The sequence below is a fragment of the Condylura cristata genome, unplaced genomic scaffold (assembly GCF_000260355.1).
Source record: "Condylura cristata isolate star-nosed mole 26May11 unplaced genomic scaffold, ConCri1.0 scaffold00017, whole genome shotgun sequence".
NCBI classification, from domain to species: domain Eukaryota; kingdom Metazoa; phylum Chordata; class Mammalia; order Eulipotyphla; family Talpidae; genus Condylura; species Condylura cristata.
The window spans coordinates 37,938,949-37,963,342 of NW_004567118.1; the positions used below are offsets into that span (position 1 = coordinate 37,938,949).

At 48.1% G+C, this 24,394-nt stretch overlaps 1 protein-coding gene across 1 annotated transcript; it reads left to right on the forward strand.

Moving 5' to 3' along the window:
* ADAP2 (ArfGAP with dual PH domains 2) lies at positions 1–24,394 on the forward strand. The gene is made up of 11 exons (XM_012726115.1): positions 1–136; positions 948–1,078; positions 2,640–2,731; positions 6,735–6,814; positions 7,725–7,837; positions 14,299–14,445; positions 17,604–17,687; positions 20,363–20,425; positions 21,702–21,779; positions 22,419–22,647; positions 23,916–24,394. Exons 1-11 carry the CDS (start codon positions 43–45, stop codon positions 23,948–23,950), a joined length of 1,146 nt encoding a protein of 381 aa, XP_012581569.1. The 5' UTR covers positions 1–42; the 3' UTR covers positions 23,951–24,394.

Sequence of the window (24,394 nt, forward strand, 5' to 3'; positions counted from 1 at the left end):
ACGGAAACCCGGCCGAGCCCCGCTGAGCCCTCCCGGCCGGCCATGGGCGACCGGGAGCGCAACAAGAAGCGGCTGCTGGAGTTGCTGCAGGCGGCGGGCACCGGCAACGCGCGCTGCGCGGACTGCGGGGCTGCGGGTAAGGGCGCCGCGGCGGGAGGAGCGGGTGCGGGTGCGGGAGCGGTGTGGCGGGGTCTAGGGGCCCGACCTCGCGTCCCGTCTCCGGCCCCCACTAGCCCTGGGAGGGACCCTGACGACAATTCGGCCCCAGCCCTCGCCCATCCAGACCGCGAATCTCCGAGCCTGGTCCCAGATGGTGCTTGGTTTTTTCGGCTCTACGCGCTCCCCAAACCAGATTCCCTGCGCGCCCCACTCTGGACTCCGAAACGAATCTTTCCATAAGTTGGGACCGGGAGCCTGGATCCCGGACCCTGCTCAGCGCCTCCTGAAGCTCCGGACCCAACCCGACCACTTCCCCCCCTCAAACATATGCCACACCGGAGGGTCCCACACTCCGCACCCGCGTCCAGCGCCCCCCCTGCACCCAGCCCCAGTCCCGAGCTCCCGCGTCCTCCGACCCTGCGGTCGCGGAGTGGTCCCGACCCAGAGCCCCCGCCTTGCACCTCCCCAGCGGTCCTGGTCGGCCTCTCATTCCGCTCTGTCCTTTCGGTTCCCGCCAGTCTGGTAACTTCCACATAGTGCGCTCCTCAGACGCTCGCACTATACCCGGGACTCTCGAGAACTCTATCCTGGCCGCCCGCCGGGCTGGCAAGGAAGTTCCATGCTAGTGTCCTCATTCACCTAAGTGGGAAAACCAAGGGGTTCCCGCGGCGGCGGCGTGGGGAGCAGAGTCAGACACCACCCCGGGAATCCTCACTGGCAAGCCCAGCTTCCCCACCCGCGTCCGCGTGTGCAGGCCCAACTCCCTTTCCAGCCCTCTCATCCTGTAGATCCCGACTGGGCCTCTTACAAACTGGGCATCTTCATCTGTCTGAACTGCTCTGGCGTCCACCGCAACTTCCCAGACATCAGCAAAGTCAAATCCGTGAGGCTTGACTTTTGGGACGACAATATTGTGGAGGTAACAAGGGGTGCGACCCGGAGTGCCTAGGAGCTGCAGTGCTGGATAGAGGCATTGGGTGGTTTGCTCCCATCCCACACCAGGGGAAACTGAGGCCCAGAGAGGAGCAGTAACTATGAAGAAAAGAACTCAGGCTATCAGGAGTTGCAGCTTAGACATAAGCCATTTTACTTCCATGGCTTGCTTGTTTACAAGCTGTGGGCCCTCAACTTCCTCATCTGTATTTTGGGGATACCACAACCCCTTCGGAGGGCTGCTGTAAGGGGTAGATATAATCTCAATGTGGCTACAAACTAAGCAATTGATTAACAGTGGCTTCCCTCACTGGCTGAAGTCCTGGCTGACACACAAGCATCCTGACTCATGGTCTAAGTCTTATGTCCCCCTAGCCTGGAAGGGAAGAGCTTGGCTTTCTTGACCTACAGAGACAGAGGACATGACATGCTCAGCCTGAATAACACCATTTCAGCCAGAAAGTCTCTAGTGTGCTGGCAGAGGAATTCCCAGACTGCTGGGGAAGCAGGCTGACAGTACCCACTCTGGCTAGATGCTTTATTCATGCATCTTACACATAGTAACTATAAGCCTACTCTGCGCTTGTTAGTGGGAGAGAGCAATGAACAAGCCAAAGTCCCTGCCCACAGCCGGCTTTCATTCTAGTGCAGGAGGAAGGTAGGAAACCAGGACACCAGCACACAAACCTTAAGTTTATTTCTTTGTGCTTTATCGTGTTTGTGCCCTGTCATATTTTCTTCCTTGTTATAGGTGGGATCCCTGAAGTTCAGCGGATTAAGTATTACCAAGGGCCATTCAGTGAATAAATGTCACAGCTGGGATTTTAATTGTTGGGATCCAAAGTTCGCTAAATCTTTTGGCAGCCCTTAGGTCCTGGAGAGGGGGAGAACAGGGTTCACTCTGCCCAAGAGACATGAACTAGAAACCTCATGTTTCTTTGCACCCCTGCCCTCCTGCCAGATAGCTGTTACTGTTGTGTGTGCTAACTCATGAGGCCATTCCTAGCACATCAGCCTCTGGATTACCTGGGTGCCAAAGGCCCCAGTGATGACCCTCACCTACATCATGGGACCCATTTCTTGTAAACTCTACATCTATTTTCTGCAGACTTTTGGGGACTTCTGCTGGAAGGGGTGGCCCTGACCATATGCAGATGGAGTGGGAGAAACATAAACTTTGGAGTTATACAAATCTGGGTTCAAATCCCAGCTCCTCTTATTATGTGTCTCCTTGAGTTAAGTCGCCTAACTTCTCTAAGCCTCAGTTTCCTTGTGTCTTAAATAAGGATGATTACATTAAAGTGATGGAGGGCATCAGATGAGCTAAAATGTAAAGATGGGAAAGAGCCCTCTCTGTGAGCATGGATGTTATAGCACCTCCTTGTTCCAGGCTGGGATTTCCCAGCAGTGTGGGTGACTAAACCCAGTGGGACCTGTCAAACTCCCTGACTCAGCCAAGGGGCTGTGAGAACCTTCTGGGTAGACAGTGGTTTCATTTCACATTTTTTCAAGTTCCAATGTTATCCCAAGTTGCTGTTGTCTTGCAGTTTATGACCCACAATGGGAACCTCCGTGTGAAGGCCAAGTACGAAGCCCGAGTCCCTGCTTTCTACTATATCCCCCAGGCCAACGACTGCCTGTGAGTGGGTGATTTCCCAGTCCTGCCTCCCCTCCCCACCTCTGGTGTTTTATGTCCATGGTGGTCTCAGCTATGGACCTGGTTGACAGGTAGCTCTGAAAAGCATTTGGAGAACACATAGATCAGGTCTAAGCCCCTCTCTACCTTCATTGTTTTTTGCAGTTTATGACCCGCAACGGAAACCTCGTTGCCCTCAAGTTTCCACAATTGTGACATGGGACATAGTTCTATGTGATCTGCGCCTTTGCCTCTGATGCTCTCATAGCCTACAGGGGCTGGCTAACTAGGTTAAGAAGAGAAAGACTGGTATTTTAGTAGAACAAACATGATTCAGCTATTTCTGTGTCCAACCCAAGCTCAGCATAGCCCCAAAGCAGCTGCCTGGCTCCCAGGTCCCTGAGTAATAACCATAAAAATAACAGTAGTTACTAATATTTGTTGGATTTTACCTGTGTACCAGGACTGGTATAAATGCTTGTGTACATTAATTTGCTTCATTCTTTTCAACAACTGTATGAGACTACTACTGCCTTTAACCCCATGATGTAAATGAAAAACTTGAGGCTTACGGAGGCAGAGCCTGGGCTAGCCTGCGGCCTGGGTGACTTTCGTAGTACTAGAGAATCCAGGAGGCTGTGAAGTCACAGGAGGGTTCAGCTCCCTTGGAGGTGAAGGGTCAGTGTGACAGTGCTTCATAGTGATCTCAGATGTCTGCGGGACTGCTTGCCTTTGCCTGAGGCTTGCTGCAATGGCTTCTAGACTATGCTTTATGGAAATAGGGAGAAGGTATGTCTCTGGAAAACACAACCCAGTGGGTGACTTGCATAGAGCAGACTGTGTTTCAGCTACCACTGCCCAATAGTCCAACAGGACACTTTTGGACAGTACACAGACTATACAACCTTTCCCAGCAGTCGTCTAGTTTGCCAACCACAAACTAGAACAACCACAGGGCTACTGATGCAGTGTGGAGTGGCAGGAAAGCACAACTGTCAACACAGAAGACCCAGTTTTGTTTCCTGACTCTACAATGACCTAGCTGTGAGAAGGCGGACTAGTTACCAAACCTCTCTGACTCAAGTTACCAAACCTCTCTGACTCTGACTGCATCACAGTGCAGTTGTAGAAACTGAATGAGATGATTTGTATAAAACATCTCACAGGCCACTAGGCACCAGTTTTAATCTGTTTCCCAGTATCAGCTTCAGAATACTGTCTGGCCACTGGACCAGCTGAAGGTTGAACCAGCTTCAACTTGAACTTGACAGGGCCTGGCCTACCTGGTCTCTGCTACTCAGCCCTTTGTCCCCAAGGGAAAGAAGCATACCTTCTTGAGTACCTCTTATGTGCTAGAATTTCTGCTGGACCTGCACAGACACAGCTTGTCATGACTCCTACAGCGGCCCTGCACCAATCACCAATGGCCTCGTCCCCTCAATTCTAAAACTCTTCAAATTTCCTCACCCCTGGGACTAGGATCAGAGCCTTCAGTATCCATTCTTTTTCCCAGGTCTTATCCTATGTCAGACTCCATGCAGAGTTCCCAGACTCTCTTCAATGTCCTGGGAGTAGGACATTGCATTAGGGAGGAGTTAAGTGACAAAAACGCAGTTTAAATTAGTATAGGCACAAGGGGATTTCATAGGTTTGAGGGATCATAGCACATGAAAGACAGGTGTAGTCACTCTCAGGAAGAATAGGCCAGGAGAGGGCCTCCCTGATGGCACAGGGGTTACAGTCTCAGCACTATAAAGCTATCACAGCCACTGCAGCTTGAGTTTGATCTTCACCAGGGAGCTGACCCCCATGGTGCAGTAGACCTCTCCTGTCTCCCTGCTCCTCTCAGCATTGTATTCCAATAGATCCACCTGTTCTGCTCCCCACTCTGTCTCTGGTGAATCCTCTCACCCACCCAGCACCTCTGGCCTATACCCCAGTTATTGTATGCATAAATAAAACTTTTTTTAAATAATTAAATTTGAAAAAAATAAGAATTAGGCCAGGAGCTCAAGCACCATCAGGTCTCTTACATGCTCTCTGGCTGTCATTCCCGCATCTTCCTGTCATCTAGGCTTCCTTCATGCAGCTGAAAGAAGTGGGAGCAAGGCCACTTCCAGGTCTCTGGCTGCTGCTCCAAGTTGGGTTCTAGAGAGGGCTTCTGATTCATCCCTCTATCAGTTTTGGTTCACACAACCCAAGGAAGAGCTCTGATTGACCATCAGCACCAGGTGTCCAGCTCTAGGTTAGTGATGAGGTTATATAGAGCCTAGAATATTTCTTGGAAAGGGAGAGAAAAGCCAAACTGTTAAATTAAGTCTACTCTGGGGTGTATGGTATGGTTTTTCAACAGTAGTCATGGATAGCAGTATCTGATTGTGCTAACAGAAACTTGTTATGGGCTGAGCTTGGTACTGACACAGGGCAGCAAGGGGCACTAAACTGGCCACAGGTACTGTCCAAATAGCTTACAGGTTACTGTCTGAGTTTTTCACTCTTGCACACAATTGCAAGAGTAATCAGGCTCAGGGAACAACGACAAAGGGATTTATTCAACAAACCAGGGAAAAACAAAGAGTTACTAAGGCCAATAATGGCCTTTAAATCACCCAAAGCGGTGGCCATTGTTTCTCAGTCCTAAGCAAAAACAGTTAAAATGGCATCTTCTTGCCACTGAGGACACCAAACTCATGTCCCCATCAATAGGCCACTATCCAAGATGGCGTCTTCCTGCCTCTGCCGACCTGGAACACACAGCAGCCAGACTCAGGGCAGGTTCTGATTCATGAAGACAGTAGAAGATGCAACAGGAGACACTCCCAGAGCTTCAGGGACGCCCCAGCACAGCAGCAGACAAGCAACACCCAAAACAGCAGCTGCAGTAGCCAAACTAACCCACAAATGGCCACACTCACAGCTCAGCAAGACTCCCAGCTCTGGGTCTTCACCTCCCGTGCCAGTGAATGCAACTGCAGTGAAACCAGGAACAGTTGTAATCACTTGGCTACTTGAAAAACCTCTGAACTTTTTCCCTCTGAGGTTGGTGGCTGGAGACCTCCACCTTCAGAGGCCAGCAACAGTCTTCTGGAAGATCAGCGAGGTGGGGTCTGGAATCTGCTGACCCAAATGCTAAAGGTTCAAAAACTGAATCCCAAAGACTAAATGAATTCCACCCCCTTCTGCAGTCACTTATATTTCTTATCAGTCATCCTACCCCAAAAAGCAGTACTGTTTAGCATTTTTCCCTGGAGCTATCTATCCTCCCCAGCATCTACTCCAGGGGGCACCACCTAACGGTCTATGGCTTCAGCTACCAGTTACAGTACTAGACCCTTTATATATATTTATACCTCTCAACAATCCTGAAGTAGGGAGGTTTAAACTTGTTGGCATATTTCCCAAGCCAGAGGAATTAATAACTTGCTGTCAGTCATAGTGGATAAATGGTAAAGGGGGCTGGGGACCCCCAGAAGTCAGATCCCAAGTCCACTGCTCTGTTCCACTGTAACATGCCCCAATTTTTTTTTTTGGGGGGGTGCAGTTTGGCCATGGGAAAAGGTTCTTGGGCTCTTTGGCTTAAACTCATGAGTAAGCAGTGGGGGTTGGCAGTGTAGACACTTCAGGGGAACTAGTATGTGGCTAGAGAACTGAGGTTGGGGTGGGAATGAGCCAGTGGTTTCATTATAACGCAACAGGGGAAATTTTTCCCCACAGGAGACACTAGCAATTTCAGAAGGCATTTTTGGAGATCACAACTGGATAAGTGGGGTGGGAATGCTACTGGTATCTCGTGGGTAGAGTCCAGAGATGCTGCTAAACATTCTTTAATAGGACATCCCACAAACACACAATTATCCTACCTCAAATGTTAATAATACCAAGCCTGAGAAACTCTGGGTAGCCTGAACTGGCAGTGAGGTGGCTTTTTGATGCTCCCAACCTCCAAGACCACCCTGCAGGAAGAGAATGCAGCAGATGCAACTGACCAAACGTCCTCTCTTTTTAGAGTCTTAAAGGAACAATGGATTCGTGCTAAGTATGAGAGACAAGAATTTATGGCTGATGGGAAAATCACCCCACCCCCAGGTAAAGTTATTTTCATCTTCTTTTGAGGTCTGTGTTCTAATGAGTCCTGAAACAAAGTGACTGAGAATTAGGAGCAAAGGTCAACCTGTTGTCCTCATTGTCATGAAGGCCAAACACATGATTCTTTAGCCTCTAAAATGTATTGTGACTTATCAATGGGTGGAGTCTATGATCTGAGTCAGAGGAGAGCGTTTTTGTCTTAAGTCATTGCAGGGAACTAGTGCGTAGAGATTCCTAGTATAAATGACAGGAAGTCTCCCCCACTGGGTAGAACCATTGTAAAGGACATCCCTGCTCCTGCTCCTGCTCCTGCTCCTGGATAGGCCCTGGTGTGATACAAGCTTGGTTAGGAGCTCAATTCCAGTCTCTCTTCCTGCCTTTGTCCAGGGCACAATCCTGCTGGTGACTCATCTATCTGTTTTCTGTGCAGTACTAGACCAAGTCTAAGCCGACAGTGGCCTAGAGAACAACGTGTTTGAAACACTCTTTGAGGACCAGAGGCAGCATGCTCATCTCCCCTCGCTACCAGGCCTTCACACCAGCAGGTGCCTAGAGGTCCCTCATTCATTATTCCTGCACTCTGCTGAAGTTTCATTAGGCCTGATGTCAGCATGAGGTTAGACACCAGCACATGGGCCTCTTTCACAATCAGTCCAGGTTCTCAGTATTTAGCCTACATCAGGGCTTGCTATATCTTCCCATGAGACAGATGAGGAAGAGAGTTGGGGAGCCCAACCAAAATCATAAGACTTTGTGAGTTTATTCCCAGGCAGATAAATAGCTTAGTCAGATCCAAGACATTTTAGCATCAGGTGGAGGGTTCATTCCACCCCTGGGACCTGTCACAGTTCGTGAGCTGCCCAGGCACCAGTTCTCAGGTGTTCTCTCTTTTTCTTTCTTGGTGACTCAGGTAACCGAGATGGGATCTTGTGGAAGCGGGGAAGGGACAACGCGCAGTTCCTGCAGAGGAGGTTTGTCCTTCTCGTAAGAGAAGGCCTCCTGAAGTACTACACTAAAGAGGAGGTAAGAGTCAGGCCAGCAGGGGTCTCTTCCTGGGCTCTGGGCTCACATCCACTGGGTCTGTGTTCTAAGCAGCGATGCCTCATCTTGTGGAAATGTCAACCACATGGAGTTAGGCTTTCTTTTCCTTGGCTTTAAAATAAACACAACTTAGTCTGGTCCATGTTTCGGCCTTTGAGAATGACTTGAATTTACTTCATTTATTCACACACTCGAGAAATATTTGTTGATCACACGCTATATCCTAGGCACGGGGAGACAGCAGTAAACTAGACAAAGCTCCTGTTCTCGTAAAGCTTTAATTCTAGTGGGAAGAGACAGGTGGTGACTCAAACACATTGACATGTGATGTATCAGGTGGCAATAAGTTCTGTGAAGTGAAATCAAAGAGGGCCAAGGGCTAGGCCATGAAGGGAGTGTCTGGGTGGGGTGCCCCTACAGTGACATTGGTGAAGAGAAATGTGTTATGTGAAGATGCAGGGAAGAGTAGAAGAGGGAAGAACATGTGCAAAGTCCTGGGTATGTCAAGCTGGCCTATACAACAGCATGCCCGTTACAAAAAGATGACCCTATGTCCTCTTTGGTGGCGCATCAGGTTAGGATGCTGAACTGCAAGCTAGCCATAGCTGCTTCAGTGCAAGTTCGATTCCTGGCCCTGGAGGTGACCCACATGGCCTGGCAGACCTCTCCTGGCCCACTCACTGCTCCCCTCAGCAGTGTACTTCGTTAATCTTCCTGTCCCGCTCTCCATTCTGTCTCTGGTGAAGCCTCTCACTGCCCCCTGCACCTCTGGCCTGTATCCCAATTCTGTATGCATGAATAAAAAATCTTTTTTAAAAAGGAAAAAGATGACCAGTGAGGGCCACAGCCTCTGGTCCCCAGCCTAGACCAGCAGAAGCCTGGATTTCAGTTTTCTCTTACCCCTCCCCTCAGCCAGGGGATTTTGTTCAGCGCACAAACTGTTCAGCCATAAGCCATAGCTCTGGCCTGAGTTGCAAGTATGTTTCGCTGGCATATCAGGCTTCAAGGAAACCAAAATGAATGGCACAAAATAAGCAAAGGAAAGGACTGAGGGAGGTGAACCCACATGGTCGAGGACCCTGTAGGTCATAGTAAGACTTATGTTGTTCGTGGCTTTTTTGGTAACAACTTTATTAAGATGTAATTCTCATATCTACAATTTACCCATTTAAAGTGTACAGTTCCCATCACTGGGATATTTTATTGGATGGCTGATTTTGTATGTTGGGTACTTTCTTTCCCATTTGCTATCAATTTTTTACCCACATTCATTCTCTTTTTCTTAAAATGAATAAAGATTTAATGATTCGGGGGGGGGGAAGTATATAACTAATGACTTTTAGTATATTCACAATGTGCTATTGTTACCACAGTCAATGTTATAACATTTTCACCACCCCAAAAAGAAACCCCATACTCCTTAGCTATAATCCTCTACTCCCCTCCACCCCTAGGGAACTGCCAGTCTACTTTCTGTCTCTATAGAGCTGCCTATTCTGGACATTTCATATAAATGAAATCATTTGTGACAAAAGCATATACGGTTTCTTGAAGCAAATCTTTTGCTTTTTAGTATTGGGGTTTTAAGGTGCATTCATTTGGTAACATGTATCAGTATTAGTGTCTCATGGAGATTTTGATTTGCATTTCATTGATGGCTAAGGATACTGAATGTCTTTTTATGTGCTTATCAGCCATTTCTTCTTCTTTTTTATTTTGTAAAGATTAATTTATTTATCTTACATACAAGAACTGGAGTACAGACCAGAGGTGAGGGGGGTGATGAGAAGACTCACCAGAGGCAGAATGGGGAGCAGAACAGGCAGATTGATTGAAATACACTGCTGGGGGAGCAGCAAACAGGTCAGGAGAGGTCTGCTGTGCCATGTGGGTCAGCTCCCTGGTCAAGGATGGAACTCATGCTCCAGTGGCTATGATAGCTTCATAGTGCTGTGCTTTAACCTGTTGTGCCACCAGGGAGGGCCCAGCCATTTCTTCTTTATAAAAATGTTTATTCAGATCCTTTCCCCATAGTTTAACCAATTATTTTTCTTTTTATTGAGAATTAGTAGTGCTGTATCTTCAAGATACAAATCCTTTGCTGGATATATAAATTGGGGAGGGGGGTTTACTCTGAGGTGGGAAGCCACAGTGGTTTTGAGCAGAGAAGAGATATGAATTGACTTGAACTTTTTCAAAGGAGCACTCTGGCTGCTCCTGGGTGGAGGGTGGAGCAGGGAGAAGGCAAGAATAGAGCGGAGAGACCAGTCTGAAAACCATTGCAGTAATCAAGAGAGAAATGATGGTGGTGAAAGTGTGGTCATATGTTGCATGTTTTGGAAGTAGAGCAAAGAATTTACTGAAGACTTGGAAGTGGGATGTGAAAGAGAGATGAAGGATGATTCCAAGCTTTTAACCTTAAATTAGGACAATAGATTTGCTGAGGTGGCAAAGACTTGTCTCCTTAAGGGAATGATTGAGTCATTTTTCATTTGACATGCTTACTAGTCATCCAAGGAGGTATGGTGATACAGCCTACCTGAAAGTAGGCTGTGTTTGGTATTATTTACTAGTTTATTTTTTGGATCTGAAAGTGCTCATAGGATTTCCCATCTAATTTAATGGTAATAAAGTTCCCAAGTACAGGCCCTCCTTGGTGGTGCATTGGTTTAAAGCACAGTACTATGGAGCTATCTCCAGCCACTGCAGAAAGAGTTCGATCCCCAACCAGGGAACTGACCCACATGGTGCAGGATACCTCCCCTGTCCTGCTTGCTGCCCTCCTCAGCAGTGTATTTCAGTGAGTCTACATGTTCTGCTCCCTTCCCTGTCCTGGTGAATCCTCTCAACCCCTGCACCTGTGGGCTGTACCCCAGTTCTTTATGCATAAATAAATCTTAAAAAAAAAAAAGTTCACAGGCACAGTTTCCTAGGAGACACTAGGAAATGAGTCTAGATGCTTGGAAAAAAGTTTTGCTGGGGTCATCAGCATGTAGACTGGCTTAGCATGGCCTGGCTAGGATCACCAAGACAGGGAATGTGGGTTAAAAAAATGCCCAAGGACTGAACAATTTATTTATCTGTTGCTAAGTGACAAACCACCCAAAGACTTGGTGGCACAAGACATTGATTTGTGATTTCCCATAATCCTATGGACTAGGAATCAGCCTACCTCAGCCCTTACAATGTATTACAGGTGGCAACAGTTGGGTTAACCTCCTTCATCTAGCTGGTGATTACACTGGACTAGAAGCCTCATTCATTAATTTCTGGTGCCCTGGCATACCCATATGGCTCCTCTCTCTGTGTGATTATTCTTCATTCAGGATTCTAGCTTGAGTCTTATAATATGGCAGCCGGCTTTCCCCAAGTAAAAGGAAATGCCTCTTTTTTTTTTTAAGATTTATTTATTTATGCACACAGAACTGGGGTACAGGCCAGAGGTGCAGGGGTGGTGAGAGGATTCACTGGGGACAGAGCAGGGGGTAGAACAGGCAGACTGAGTCAGTACACTGCTGAGGGGATCAGTGGGCTAGTCAGGAGAGGTTTGCAGCACCATGTAGTCACCTCCGGGGCTGGGGATCGAACTGGCACTGAAGAGGCTGCAGCCAGCTTACAGTGATGCATCCTAATGTCCTAACCTGTTGCGCCACCAGGGAGGGACTACCAGGCCTCTTAAAGTCTAGGTCACGAACTACCTTCTTTGGTCAAAGCAAGTCAAGCAGCTGACCCCAATTCAAGGGAAATAGATTACTCCTCCATATGGGTGGAGTGGCATGCTCATTCGGGGAGGGAAGAAATTACTAAGGGTTATCTTTGGAGATTATCTACCACACTCATCCTTGGGACAGCTCAGTATTCACAGAACAGAAAAATGAGAAGTTTCTAGCAAAGAAATTACGAAAGAGGGGTCTACAAGGAGAAGGATAAGTTCTGAGTACTTTAGCCTTCATCTTACTGTGTTTCCTGTATATAAAAATTATTATTTATTTTCACTATTGCTTTCCTAGATGGACCAGAGCACTGGCTAAAGGTGTCCGTCCAGTGTAGTTGTGGTTTATGGCCAAGTGAAAAATGGGAAGGATGCATATTAGCCCTCCAAGTCAGTGTAGGGATTTCTTCTCAATCAATTGAAAGTACTGGAAAATGTTGAGGTACAAAAGGCAGGAAGAAAAGGTGTGGGTGACAAGTTAGAAGGGGGCCACTGAACCCCAGCAAGTCAACTTTGAGTTGAGCTATAGGAAGGACCTCATATTCTTGGCTGGAAAAGTGGATCTGTTGTTCAGTCCTAAGTCATTTGAGTCTAAAACAGTCTAAAAATAGAATGAATTGCCTTTGTTTTAAAAAATTTCTTCTCCCAAATGGAAAATTTTCATCATCAAGGTAATTCTTTTTGTAGTTGTTTTGAAATACAAAAAATAAAATGTTAGGAAAGTGAAACCCAGAAGATAACTCAACATAACAAAATATTAATACTCAGAACATATTTAAAAAAACCCTACAAATCAAGAAGAAAGAGATAATGTATTAGGAAAATAGACAAAGGAAATGGACTGGAGGAAAATAAAATACCTGGTAAATATCTGAAGAGATGTTCAATTTCTCTGGCATCAGGGAAATACTGAAGTAGGACACCATGCTCTCATCAGAATGGCTAAGATTACAATGGCTGAGAATGCCAAATATTAGCAGGATATAAAGAAACTGGAGGTCTCATGCATTGCTGATGGGACTATAAAATGATATAACCTCTTCAGAAAACAATTTGGCAGGTTTTAATAAAGTTAAATGCATAGGGCCCTCCCTGGTGGCATAGCAGGTTAAAGCACAGCACTATGAAACTAAAGCCACTTCAGCAAAAGTTCGATTCCTGGCCAGGAAGGTGACCTACATGGCGTGGCAGACCTCTCCTGACCAACCCGCTGCTTTCCTCAGCAGTGTACTTTGTCAGTCAGCCTGTTCTTCTCCCAGCTCTGTCTCTGGTGGATCCTCTTACCACCCCTGCTCCTCTGGCCTGTACCCCAGTTCTGTATGCATAAATAAATAAATAAATCTTTTAAAAAATGTTAAATGAATATAATAATCCTGCTGCTCCTCACCTAGGAATTTACTGAAGAGTAATGAAAAGGTCCACAAAATGATTTGTACATAAAATGTCCCATAGAAGGTTTACCTTAATAGTCAAAACCCTAAAGAACCTAAATGTCCATTTACAACTGAACATTCGAACATGCAAATTGTAGTGTATCCATAAGATGAAATATTACTTGTTTTTAATTTTATTTATTTTGAAGATTTATTTATTTATGCATACAGAGCTGGGGTACAGGCCAGAGGTACAGAGGCGGTGAGAGGATTCACCAGAGACAGAGTGGGGAGCTAGACAGGCAGACTGATGAAGTACACTGCTGAGGGGAGCAGCGGGCGTGTCAGGAGAGGTCTGCCACACCATGTAGGTCACCTCAAGGGCAGGCGGGGATCGAACTCATGAGGAAGTGGCTTTCGATTCTTAGTGCTGTGCTTTAGCCCACTGCACCACCAGGGAGGGCCCTGGTTTTTATTTTATAAGGACAAGTTTTTTTTTTTTAATAATATAACAGTTTATTTTTACATCATTTTGTACATTTTTTTTTCATCTCAATTGTAATCCCCATGGGTTTCCCATCACCAAGTCACCCGTGTGCCATCACCATAGTCCCGTGCACTTCCCTCCCCCCCTCCGCCAACCCACCCCTTCCCATTTTTGATCCCATTCCCCACTCCACCCCCACAAAATGCCTCTGGTATATGGCTGTTCATTATTCTATAAGGACAAGTTTTATAATAAATATAATCATGGTAACAATGTAATAACCTATATAATTAATATTAATAAATGAAATAAATTTTACATAGATAAAATTAATTTAAAACCAATAACATCACATAAAATTGATATTAATTTTAAATTAACCAAATAAGTAACTTGTATAATTATATATAGGTATAATCATAACAACGAATAAATGAAACAACATGGATTGTTCTCTAAAGTCCCCTTTAGAGAAGATGGCTCACTAGGATTTTCTTCAGCGATGGGAATGTTTTCTGTCTGCCCTCTCCAATGCCCTGGCCGCTGGCCAGAGGTTGTTCCTGAGCACTTGAAATGGAGCTAACTGTGACCAAGGAGCTGAGGCTTTCATTTCATTTCATTTTAACAGTCACATGTGGTTAATGACTACCACAGGTCTAAAGAGTTTTCATCAATATTTCCTATTATTAATGATAAAGGAAAGCACTTCTTTTCCCTTCTATGAATAAAAACTTTGAGCTCTTACGTCCCCTTTCAACTCATAAAAGCTAATCTGAGTAAGCAGGCATGTGGGATGGCTGAATACAGCACAGAGAAGATCTGTGTCTTAATTTTAGAGCAAGAAATTGAGGAGTCTTGCTTGCTCTTCTAGGGTAAAGGCCCCAAAGCGGTCATCAACATCAAGGACTTGAATGCCACCTTCCAGACAGAGAAGATTGGCCACCCACATGGTCTGCAGATCACCTACAGGAGAGAGAGTCATATCAGAAACCTGTTTGTGTTTCATGAAAGTGGAAAGGTGAGAGACTGGTGTTGCCCCACCAGCCAGCCCACAGCACCCCAGGACCTGCCAAGCTCAGCTCACCGACTTCCTTGATCAGTTGCCTCGTGAGACTTGCTATTTACCTTAATCTGTCATCACCTCCGGGTCTGAGACGGAAGTATGAGGGAAGCAGAGAGAGGGGAGAAAGCTTGCAGGTACCATGTGTGTAGCTGCACTGTGCACGCTGCACAGCCATCACGGGGAGCCCAGTGAGCAGAAGGGACTATGCCTGGGAATGGCAAATTCAGGCAGGCAGAGACTGAGTATGGGAGGAGGAGGCAGCAGTGACCTTGCTCCTCAGCATATGGCCCTGGCCGGCAGCATTGGCACCACCTGGGAGCTTATTGGAACTAGTGTGTAGGGACCACCCGGTACCTACTGAATTAGAAAATGCATTTTTTTTTTTAAAGATTTATTTGTACATACAGAACTGGGGTACAGGCCAGAGGCTCAGGGGCGGCGAGAGGCTTCACCAGAGACAGAGTGGGGAGCAGAACAGGCAGATCTACGAAGTACACTGCTGAGGGGAGCAGCGGGCGGGTCAGGAGAGGTCTGCCACGCCATGTGGTCACCTCCGGGGCAGGCGGGAATCGAACTCATGCGGAAGCGGCTTTAGATTCTCAGTGCTGTGCTTTAACCCGCTGCGCCACCAGGGAGGGCCAGAAAATGCATTTTAACAGGATCCACCAGGGATCCTTAGGCACCTTTAGGTTTGAGAAGCACTACTTAAAGGCCTAGGAAGGAAATCATCCCCCCCACCCCCCAAGAAGAACAGACCAGTAATAAAGATCTGAGAGAATAAATTGGGTCATGTGACTGGGCAAGGGACAGAGATGCTAGGTGGAGGCAGAGAGGGGAAAGTGGGGTTGACATTTTGTGAGCATCTGGTGGGTACTGCTCTTGGCACTATACATAACTTTTTATTTTATTTTTTAAAAAGATTTATTTATTTATGCGTACAGAACTGGGGTACAGGCCAGAGGTGCAGGAGTGGTGAGGGGATTCACCAGAGACAGAGTGGGGAGCAGAACAGGCAGATCGAGGAATACACTGCTGAGGGGAGCAGTGGGCAGGTCAGGAGAGGTCTGCCGCACCATGTGGTCACCTCCAGGGCAGGCGGGGATCGAACTCATGCTGAGGAGGGAGATGGAGGGGGAAACAGGCACTGGTGGGTCTGTGTGGTGGGTGGAGGCCATGCCGGGGTCACACAGGAGACAGGCAATGGCCTGGTCTGCAGGTGTGGAGGGGATGGTCAAAAGAAGGCTTCCAGAAGGAGTTTCTCTTTAAAAACGATGTGAATATACTGAAAAAGATGAAATTTAAGAAGCCTTAAAGGGGGCCGAATGAGATATACAGGTGTATTTATTTTAAGGGCAAAGATTCAGGAACTGTGATGCGTGGTGTGGTGGAATGGGGGGAGGAAAGAGAGCGATTTTCTAATAGGAACACAATGTTCTGTAACACCAGGGGTTCAAGTAAATGATGCACTTCTTCTTTAAATCTAAAGACCCCAGTCCCAAAATTGGCAAGAAATAAAATTTTCTTAGCTCCCTCTTGTCTTTACCAGGATCTTGGGGCTTATGTAGCCAGAAGACTTAGAGGCAGTCTCTGATTTTCAGTCATTGGTGTTGCCCTCCACTGTTGCCCCAGATCCACCCTGGCGGTGGCCACTCCTCCATGCCAGTAACTGTTGAGATGCCCGTGGCCTCTGCTACTTACCCAACCTGGCTCCTTCCCCTGCCCAATTGTAGAGCAGCTGGAAACCTGGGTCTGGCCATTCTTGCTTTCCTGGCATGCCCCAGCTTCCCCATTAGAAAGGCACAAAAGGGAGCTGCAGGGCCCTCCCTGGTGGCACAGGGGGTTGGAGCGCTGCACTGCGAAGCTAAGCCAAGCCTGGCCACTTCAGTGCATGTTCGATCCCTGCAAAGGAGTTGATCCACATGGCCAGCAGACCTCTCCTGTCTCGCCTGCTGCTCCCCTCAGCAGTGTACTTCATCCATCTGCCTGTTCTGCTCCCCGCTCTGTTTAGAAGAGCACACGTCTGAACTCCAGTCACTGCTCGACCCCAGAATGACTTTATGTTTAGAAAAAAAAAAAAAAAAAAAGGAGCCAAGCATTGAGGGTTGAAACAAACCAAACTTCAGAAGCCAAACAAACTTGGATGCAGGTTGGATTTTGTTCATCAGCTTGTGACTAGAGAGACTTTCCAAAGTAAAGGCCTGATGGGGTCTTTGCTAGGATGGTCCTATTTCTTTACTGCCTGAGACCTCAAAAAGTTCTTAAGTCCTGGGACAAGAGCTCATACGTGGCCTGAGGACTTGACCTGTGAAAGAGAGAGCCAGTTGTGTGTCATTCTCTTTGGAACCATATTCAAATGACTATGTCACATCAAATCTAACTATTACATCAAAGAGCAACACTACAGCTATTTGAACAAGTTTTTTATCTTCCCAATTCCAAATTCCTGGGAGAAAGAATCTGATAAGCCCAGTCCAGCTTCTAAATTGAAGCCCCACTGATCCAGTTGCTGTGGCCAAGATAAGCTGTGGGTCTGTAATGGGATGTGAACATGGGTGGGCCCGTTTTCATAGGAACAGGCTTGGGTTGAGCCCCAAAAATCTATGACATGAAAACTAACCTTTAGGATGAGTAGAATGTTCTAAGTAAACAGTATGATTGAGGTGATGAAGAAGAAGTGGCTAAGGTGGAATGTTCCAGGAGGAGGTGCAGCTTGTATTGGGGAAATTGCACATGGTTTTATATAGAATGAGCTCAGAGGGCAAAAGAAGTCAGACTAAAGCATCTTACCTTTTTTTCCGTGGGCAGGAGGGAGGGCTAGACTCAGATTTGCAATGCATAAATCACGCTGGCTGCCATGGAACAGGCCGTAACGCCAGCATCCACCAACTGGCAGTACTGCATCACCGGAGAGCATGTTGGGAATGTAGATGATCAGGTGCCAGGTCAAACCGCTGAATCCAACTTGCATCTGAACAAGATACTGAGCAGAAATGGGGGTGCGTGCATGTGCTGAATGCATGTGCCCAAACCCAAAGATCCAGTTAGCTTCCTGCCACACTCAGCTCCCCTTACTTCATCTCTCTGACTGACTGTCCTCGCATCCTTCTCTGCAGGAGATAGTGGACTGGTTCAATGCCCTCCGTGCAGCCCGCCTGCAGTCCCTAAAAGCTGCCTTTCCTGAGCTCCCAGAGTCAGAGGTGAGCTAAATGTGGACCCTAGTTTCTGAGTCTCCTTTCTGCCACATTATTTTGTTCTTGTCTGCTGACCTCAAAGATAGAAGCCAGACTTAGGTTTGATTGCAGACAAAACCCGAGACTTGGGATTGGGTACTTCTGATGGAAACCAAAGCCTTCCTCCTTGGGGACACTGGGGGATGATGGACTCACAAATGGCAGGGCGGCCTCCAAAAGACAGGCTAGGCCCTGCCCTTGTGGATGCTCTGCTACCGCCATAGTCGAGGAGCTCAGGATTTGGGCATCTGTTTCTGACCCCTTTTCCCACTAAAATGTTCAGATACTCCTAACATATTGCCTATGACGTGCTTTTGAGCCCATTTTTCTTGTACCAACCCCTTTATCGGACTGTTAGGTGAGAATGATTATTCCCATTTTACTGATGAGAAACGGCATCCTAAGAAGGTCATGTAAATAACCACAGGTGCTCTTCCCATGCTAAGACCCCCTTTGTCCTCTCATGTTCCAAGCCCAGGAAGGCTGTGGGATCTCCCCCACTGCAATTCTGATAGGAACAACTGCTTTTGGTGGCCAAGATAATAGTGAGCCTGAAGGCTTCCTTTTTGCTTGTCCTCAGACTTCTGGGTCATGTTCCAAATCTCTCAGACCTTTCTGGGGAAGCTGTGTAGTGTGGGACAAGATGCTGCCCGGAGCCAGGAGGCCTGCTTCTTGCTGATGCTCTGTCACTAGCTTGCTGTGTGTGCACTGCAGGTCACCTCTCTGAGCATCTGTTTCTACAGCTGGTCTGGGTCACCCTTTAGGGTCCCTTCCAGTTCTGTGGTGCCATGATCTTGTCCCTGTTTTAGGCCTTGCTCAGAGACAGTTCTGTGGGTGATGGGGGTGAAGATCATCCTAGTCCTGGCACTCTCTTACTTGGTCCTCGTTGAAAGCCTAAGTAGTTCTTCATTCCAAGGCTTGCAGGGCACCAAGTGTTCACTCCAGATCCAGCAATGCACTGAGATGGCCATTCTCTGGGAGCAGTTCCAGCCAAACCTAGGTCTGCAGAGTCAGCACCCAGAGCTGATGAAAGGGTGGGTGGGGTGCTGAGAGTGCTGACTGCTGCATGGAGGAGGGAGGACAAAGTGCAGTTGCTCTGCCTAGTTTATCTCAGTAGCTCTTCAAGCTTGCTGAGGAAATTGATCTTTAATCAACATCCTCAATGTCCTCTTGTCTCCCTCCCCCACCACAATAACCCCCCATCTACCCCAACCTCCTCCCCATCTGCTTCTGTCCTCTATCTTTCCTATACCAGTCTATGCACAGTAGGAGTTCTGGGCAGTTACCCAGGCTCAAGTTTAGAGATCCAGAAGATAGACACTGGGGATCACCAGTGGGTTTGTGATCCTGTCATAAGAAATGGCATGGCCAGAGAAGCTGATGTGTCACCTAGGGCAAGTCACCTCACCTCTCTGAGTCTTAGTTTACTCATCTGTCACCTTCCAGGGCCATTGTGAGACGCAGGTGAGCCCAGGCATCTACAGGAAGGAGAATACTCCACCCTATGATTTTCCTTCTTTCAGTGCTTTCCCTTGGCCTGGACTATCCTTATCCTGGCTCAAGTTCAGACATCTCAGCAGTTCAGGACTCTGTCTTTTCTTCAAATGAAGGAACTATAATCTATACAAAGTATTTTAAGGAAGTAAAACACTTTCTACACTTTTAGACTTTCCATTGCTGTTCTCCAGAACTCACCCACCTTCGTCCCTGCCTAGACACTGGAGCTCTGGAGAACCCCCTCTGCTCTTGGAAGCCTGGGCTGTCATTTGAAACACTAGAGTTGTGGATGACCCCCTGGAGTGTAGGATGCCAACACCACTCTTTAGAAGCTTCTCTGAGTAAGTGTAGGATGGCAAGCTGGAAGGAATCCTGGAGATCTTGTAATGCAAACTCCTTATTACACAAAGAGGAGCACCCCCAAAGGGACATAGGGTCTTACCAAGATAATACTACTGGTTGAGGTCAGAACTAGAGCTAGCTCTCCCAACTCTGGAAAGTTAGTCTAGAACTTTCTCTTTCTGCCCACTCTGCCATCACCTCCTGTGGCCCTGTGTCAGAATCCCCACAACGACAGAGCTCTTGACCTGAGCAGAGGACTCTGGCTGTTTATACTTTAGCACATGTCCTTCTGTGGGAGCACCCCTGGTATCCTTCAGGCCTGTGTGTGAATCCCAGTTGTTCATTCTGCAGGGACTTGACTTGGGGACAGCCCCCAGCCTCTTCTCTGAGACCTGGTTTCCTCTTGATACACTGAGGGTCTTAATATCCAACCAACAGGGTGGTTAAGATTTGCCCCCAGGGCCTGACTCACAGCAAATCCTCAGACTGGCCCTGACACCAAGAGTCTCCTTCAGAGCCTTGCTGGTGTTCACTTGCAGGGAACACTGAAGAAATTCTGGAACTAAGTTCTTAACCAGGACTTGACCATGCCGGTCAGCTCTGCAAACATCTGGAGAGTTGGCATTTCACTGTTGAAATATAACATTGCATCCATATCACTTTCCAAATATAACCCAGTGAACCACAAGTACAGGTCCTTCCCCATTCCAAACTTCCCCTTTGTAGAGGAGCCAAGTTCCTTGGGAGAACCCTGAATCTCTGGAGTGTGAGCCAGGGGGTCAGTTTATGTCTCTCTTCTCTAGCTCGTGCCTCTCATCACCAGGAACTACCTCAAACAAGGCTTCATGGAAAAGACTGGCCCAAAGGTATGTTCTACTCCTTTTCTCCACACACACATACCCCACTTTTAGAGCCTCTATCCTAGCCGGGAGTAGGGTAGAATTTTGAAGGTGGGGAATTGGGGAACCGAGAGAGGGAAGGGAAGTAAACCAGTGTTTGTGAGTTCCTGGGTTGAAGGCCCACGGGAGATTGGCTGGCTGCTGTGAGATCCAGCACTCAGGAAGGCACTTCCCTCTTCATGGGCATCTTCCCTTCTTACTGACATCACCATCAGTTTCTTTCCTCCTAACTGTATCTTAGTACCCTACTTCGGGGACAGAACCATCTCAAGGGGCGTTTGGGGAACAGCTTTTATACTTTCTGAAACCTTGTGTGCTCTGTGCTGGGGGCTTACCAGGACCTCCCATGTGAGAAAGGAGCTGAGCTCTGAGAATACACCCCTACACAACCAAGCTTGGTGCTAGACAGCCCCTTGGGGCAGGCGCCTCCCCAGCACACACTCGGTCCCTCAAGCAGCTCTCATTTGCTAAACCTGCCCCAACCACCCAGTGTTGCTCAGTCCCGCTCATGTGTGGAGAGAAAGCCTGGATGCTTGTGTACCCCAGGAAGATTCTAGAAGAGTGGAGGCTTCAGCTGCCCCAGGAGATCTCAGACTCAGCCTGGTGCTGAGTGGGGTGAGGATCAGAGGTAGATGTCTGGCTGGAGAGGGGCCTGATTTTGAGGGAAGGAAGGAGGGAGACAGGAGAAAGGAAAGGAGGGGACAGTGAGGGGGCCTGCGTGGAAGTGTGTGTGTGTGTTTTAAGTACACTATGTTGACAGAATGATGGTGTCCGTGTGAAAGACGCCTCAGGCAGCCTGACATCTAGTCAAGAGCTTGCACTGTCATGTTTCTTCCTACCCTGCAGCACCCCAGCAACCTACACAGTTCCTCCTGTGGCTCCTCTCCCGCCTTCTTTCCCCTGACCCAGGTCAAAATCTGGCTCAGGCCAGCACTGTCAGCATTGCTGAGCAGTGGCCACTTTTTATTTCCTCAACTTCCTTTTTTTCTGAGACCTCTCATCCACAACCTGAGAGGAAATAACCTCTTCCAAACCAATGCAGCACCTGCAGACAGCTGGGTGAGGCTGGCAGTGGGTGAGCACTTGGGCAGAGGCTCAAGAAGCACATTGCAGTGCCTCGCTGCAGAAAGGGACAGGGCGGGGCACCCCGGGGATTGGCCAGCACCTCTCTCCTGGCTGGGCTGATGCTTTGAGCAATGTGCCGCCTACTTGGCAACCCTGGTAACGGTTTCCTCTTTTGCAGCAGAGAGAACCCTTCAAGAAAAGGTGGTTTGCCCTGGACCCCCAGGAGCGGAGGCTGCTCTATTACAAGCACCCACTGGTACGTGTGGAGGTGCAGCCTCTCCCAGGGCACCTCAGACAAAGAGGCGGTCGTTGTAGCTTAGGGACCATAGGGGAACAACAGGGCCCGAGAAACCTGGTGCTGGACACACACACCCCACCCCACCCCCCTTTGCTTGAAGGTGAGAGCCCTCACCTTCAGAAGTTTTCGCGTGTATCCAAAATGCCAGCGCATTCATTGATTCTCATCCTCTAGGCTCCAGGGCTCACTGCTGATCTGGAGGCTCTGCAGCCTCGTGATTAGGAACTTGGCTGTCCAGGTTCAGGCTTCTGCCCCAGGCAGAGTACATAGCTCTCTGTACCTCAGTTTCCTCTTCCAGAAAATAGGCTTCGTAATAGTGCTTTTAGCTGCAGCCCTAATGGGTTACTGCTTATAAAGCATTAGAATTCCCGGTGCAGGTGCATAATAAGCTCTCCACAAATGTTAAGTATCATTTTATCAGATGATGTATGTGATTTGTTTATCATTTCAGCTTTTCACATTCTGGGTCCCACCTGCAGAAATCCCCAGCAGAGATTCACACATACCTACCGGCCTCTTTCTAAACTAGAGCTTGAAGGCTGTTAGCCCCCTCTGCCTCAGGTGTGGCCTCTGATGAAATTTGTCCTCCATTTTCAGGATGCCTTTGAGCAAGGCCAGGTTTTTCTTGGGAGCAAGGAACAGGGATACGAGGTGTCTGAAGACCTGCCCAAGGGCATCCGTGGGAATCGCTGGAAATCTGGCATCACCATTGTCACACCTCAGCGGAGATTCCTCCTCACCTGCCCCAGCGAGAAGGAACAGCGAGAGTGGCTGGAGAGCTTCCAAGATGTTCTCTCACGCCCCTTGACACCCCTCAACCACCTCAGTAAGCTGGGCTTGGTTTTGTTTTTTGGCAAAAGGAGACAGAATGGGCTTCTTCACTTGACTTCAGCTGTGTTGCCAAAAGAGAGCCCTGAGACGAGGTCATGGCTCCCGACTGCGCTCTTTCCGTTTTTCTTCTTTTCCTGCCAAAGAAAACTACAGACAGTGCACATTATTGCCAGAAAGCCCTTTCTGTCCAGGCTTAGTTCCTCTAACAGGCAAACTACCCTACCCAACCCCCACCCCTCCCCCACCCTACCCCCTCCCCCACCCCACCCCATCTGGAGGCATCTGGCCTAGAAGAACCTTAGTTGGATCCCCTGCTCTAGCTGCTCAATCTAGGAGCCAAGAAGCCCTCTCCCTCCCTCCCTCCAACTCCCTCCCCACCACCCATCTCCAGTCCCTTTTCTCATGAGAAAACAAGGGCCTGTTATTATTAGCTGAAATTACACCCACTGGGCAGCTCCTAGGATTTTGCATTCCTCCCCACTCACAGCAGGAAGGCTATTTTTAGTGGCCTTTTCCCCTCTGGGCCCTCCTTTTGTCTCTGGTCTGTCCCCCTGATTTATCCCAGATGTGTGAAAGGCAGGCTTCCTTATCTGCCCCGTGGAAAAAAGGGAGACATTTTGAGTCAGAGCAGAAACTTTTGGCCCAGGGTCTGGCTTCATGGGCAAAAATAGAAGTTCTCTGTTTGGAAAAGTACGGCCTGGACAGGTGACCACACTACCCTTGGGAGAAAGCCTTGTACCCTTTGAGTCTACCTGGAGAAACTCTTTCCCAAGGTGTTAGGGAAGCTCATCAGCACAGCTTGATTTCCTCTGTGGCCCCGTGTGTCTGAGTCTCTCTGCTTTTGTCTACTTCTCTGGTATGTGTGTCCCCTGGCTCTCAGCCTTTCATTCTGGCTTCCCCTGACTTTTTTTTTTTTTAAGATTTTATTTATTTATGCGTACAAAATTGGGGTACAAGCCAGAGGTGCAGGGGTGATGAGAGGATTCATCAGACTGAGTGGGGAGCAGAACAGGCAGATGGAGGAAGTACACTGCTGAGGGGAGCAGTGGGCGGGTCAGGAGAGGTCAGCTGTGCCATGAGGATCACCTCTGGGGCCGGGGATCCAACTGGCACTGAAGCAGCCACAGTTTGGCTTAACTTGGAAGTGCAGCACTCCAACCCACTGCGCCATGAGAGAGGGCCAGCCTGCCCCCTGACTTGTGCCCCATCCCCTTCCTGTCCCTTCCAGCCACCCCCTCAGCACTTTTCTCCTTCCCTTTGCAGCTGTATCAACAGAGTGTGACAACAGCAGCAGGTGACCCATTGGCCACTGGCCACCCGGAGCTCATGTTGGGAATGAGAAGTTCTCCTTTTGACCCCAGCTGCCCAGCAGGAGTGCCCGCAGTCAGCAGCTTGGCTGGCAGTGAACTCTGCCAGGACTAAAGCCTGGCCTTTAGCAGCCAGCATCCTGGGCCTCTCCATGGTCCATCTCTGGAGTTCTGGAGAAGTGATCTCAAGGCCCAGGACCTCTGAAGTGAAGGTATTGCAATGAAAGACACGCACAGCATCACACAAGTGACATACGTGCTCAAAAAGTTTAATCTGAATCTAACCATGAGGAAATAGTCATTAAAAACCCACATTGGAAACCCCATTCAACAACTGGCATGGACTCTTCAAAAATGTCAATATCAGGAAAGATAAAGTAGTCTGGAAACTGGTATAGATTAAAGGGACTTGGTAACCAAATGCAACTCATGACT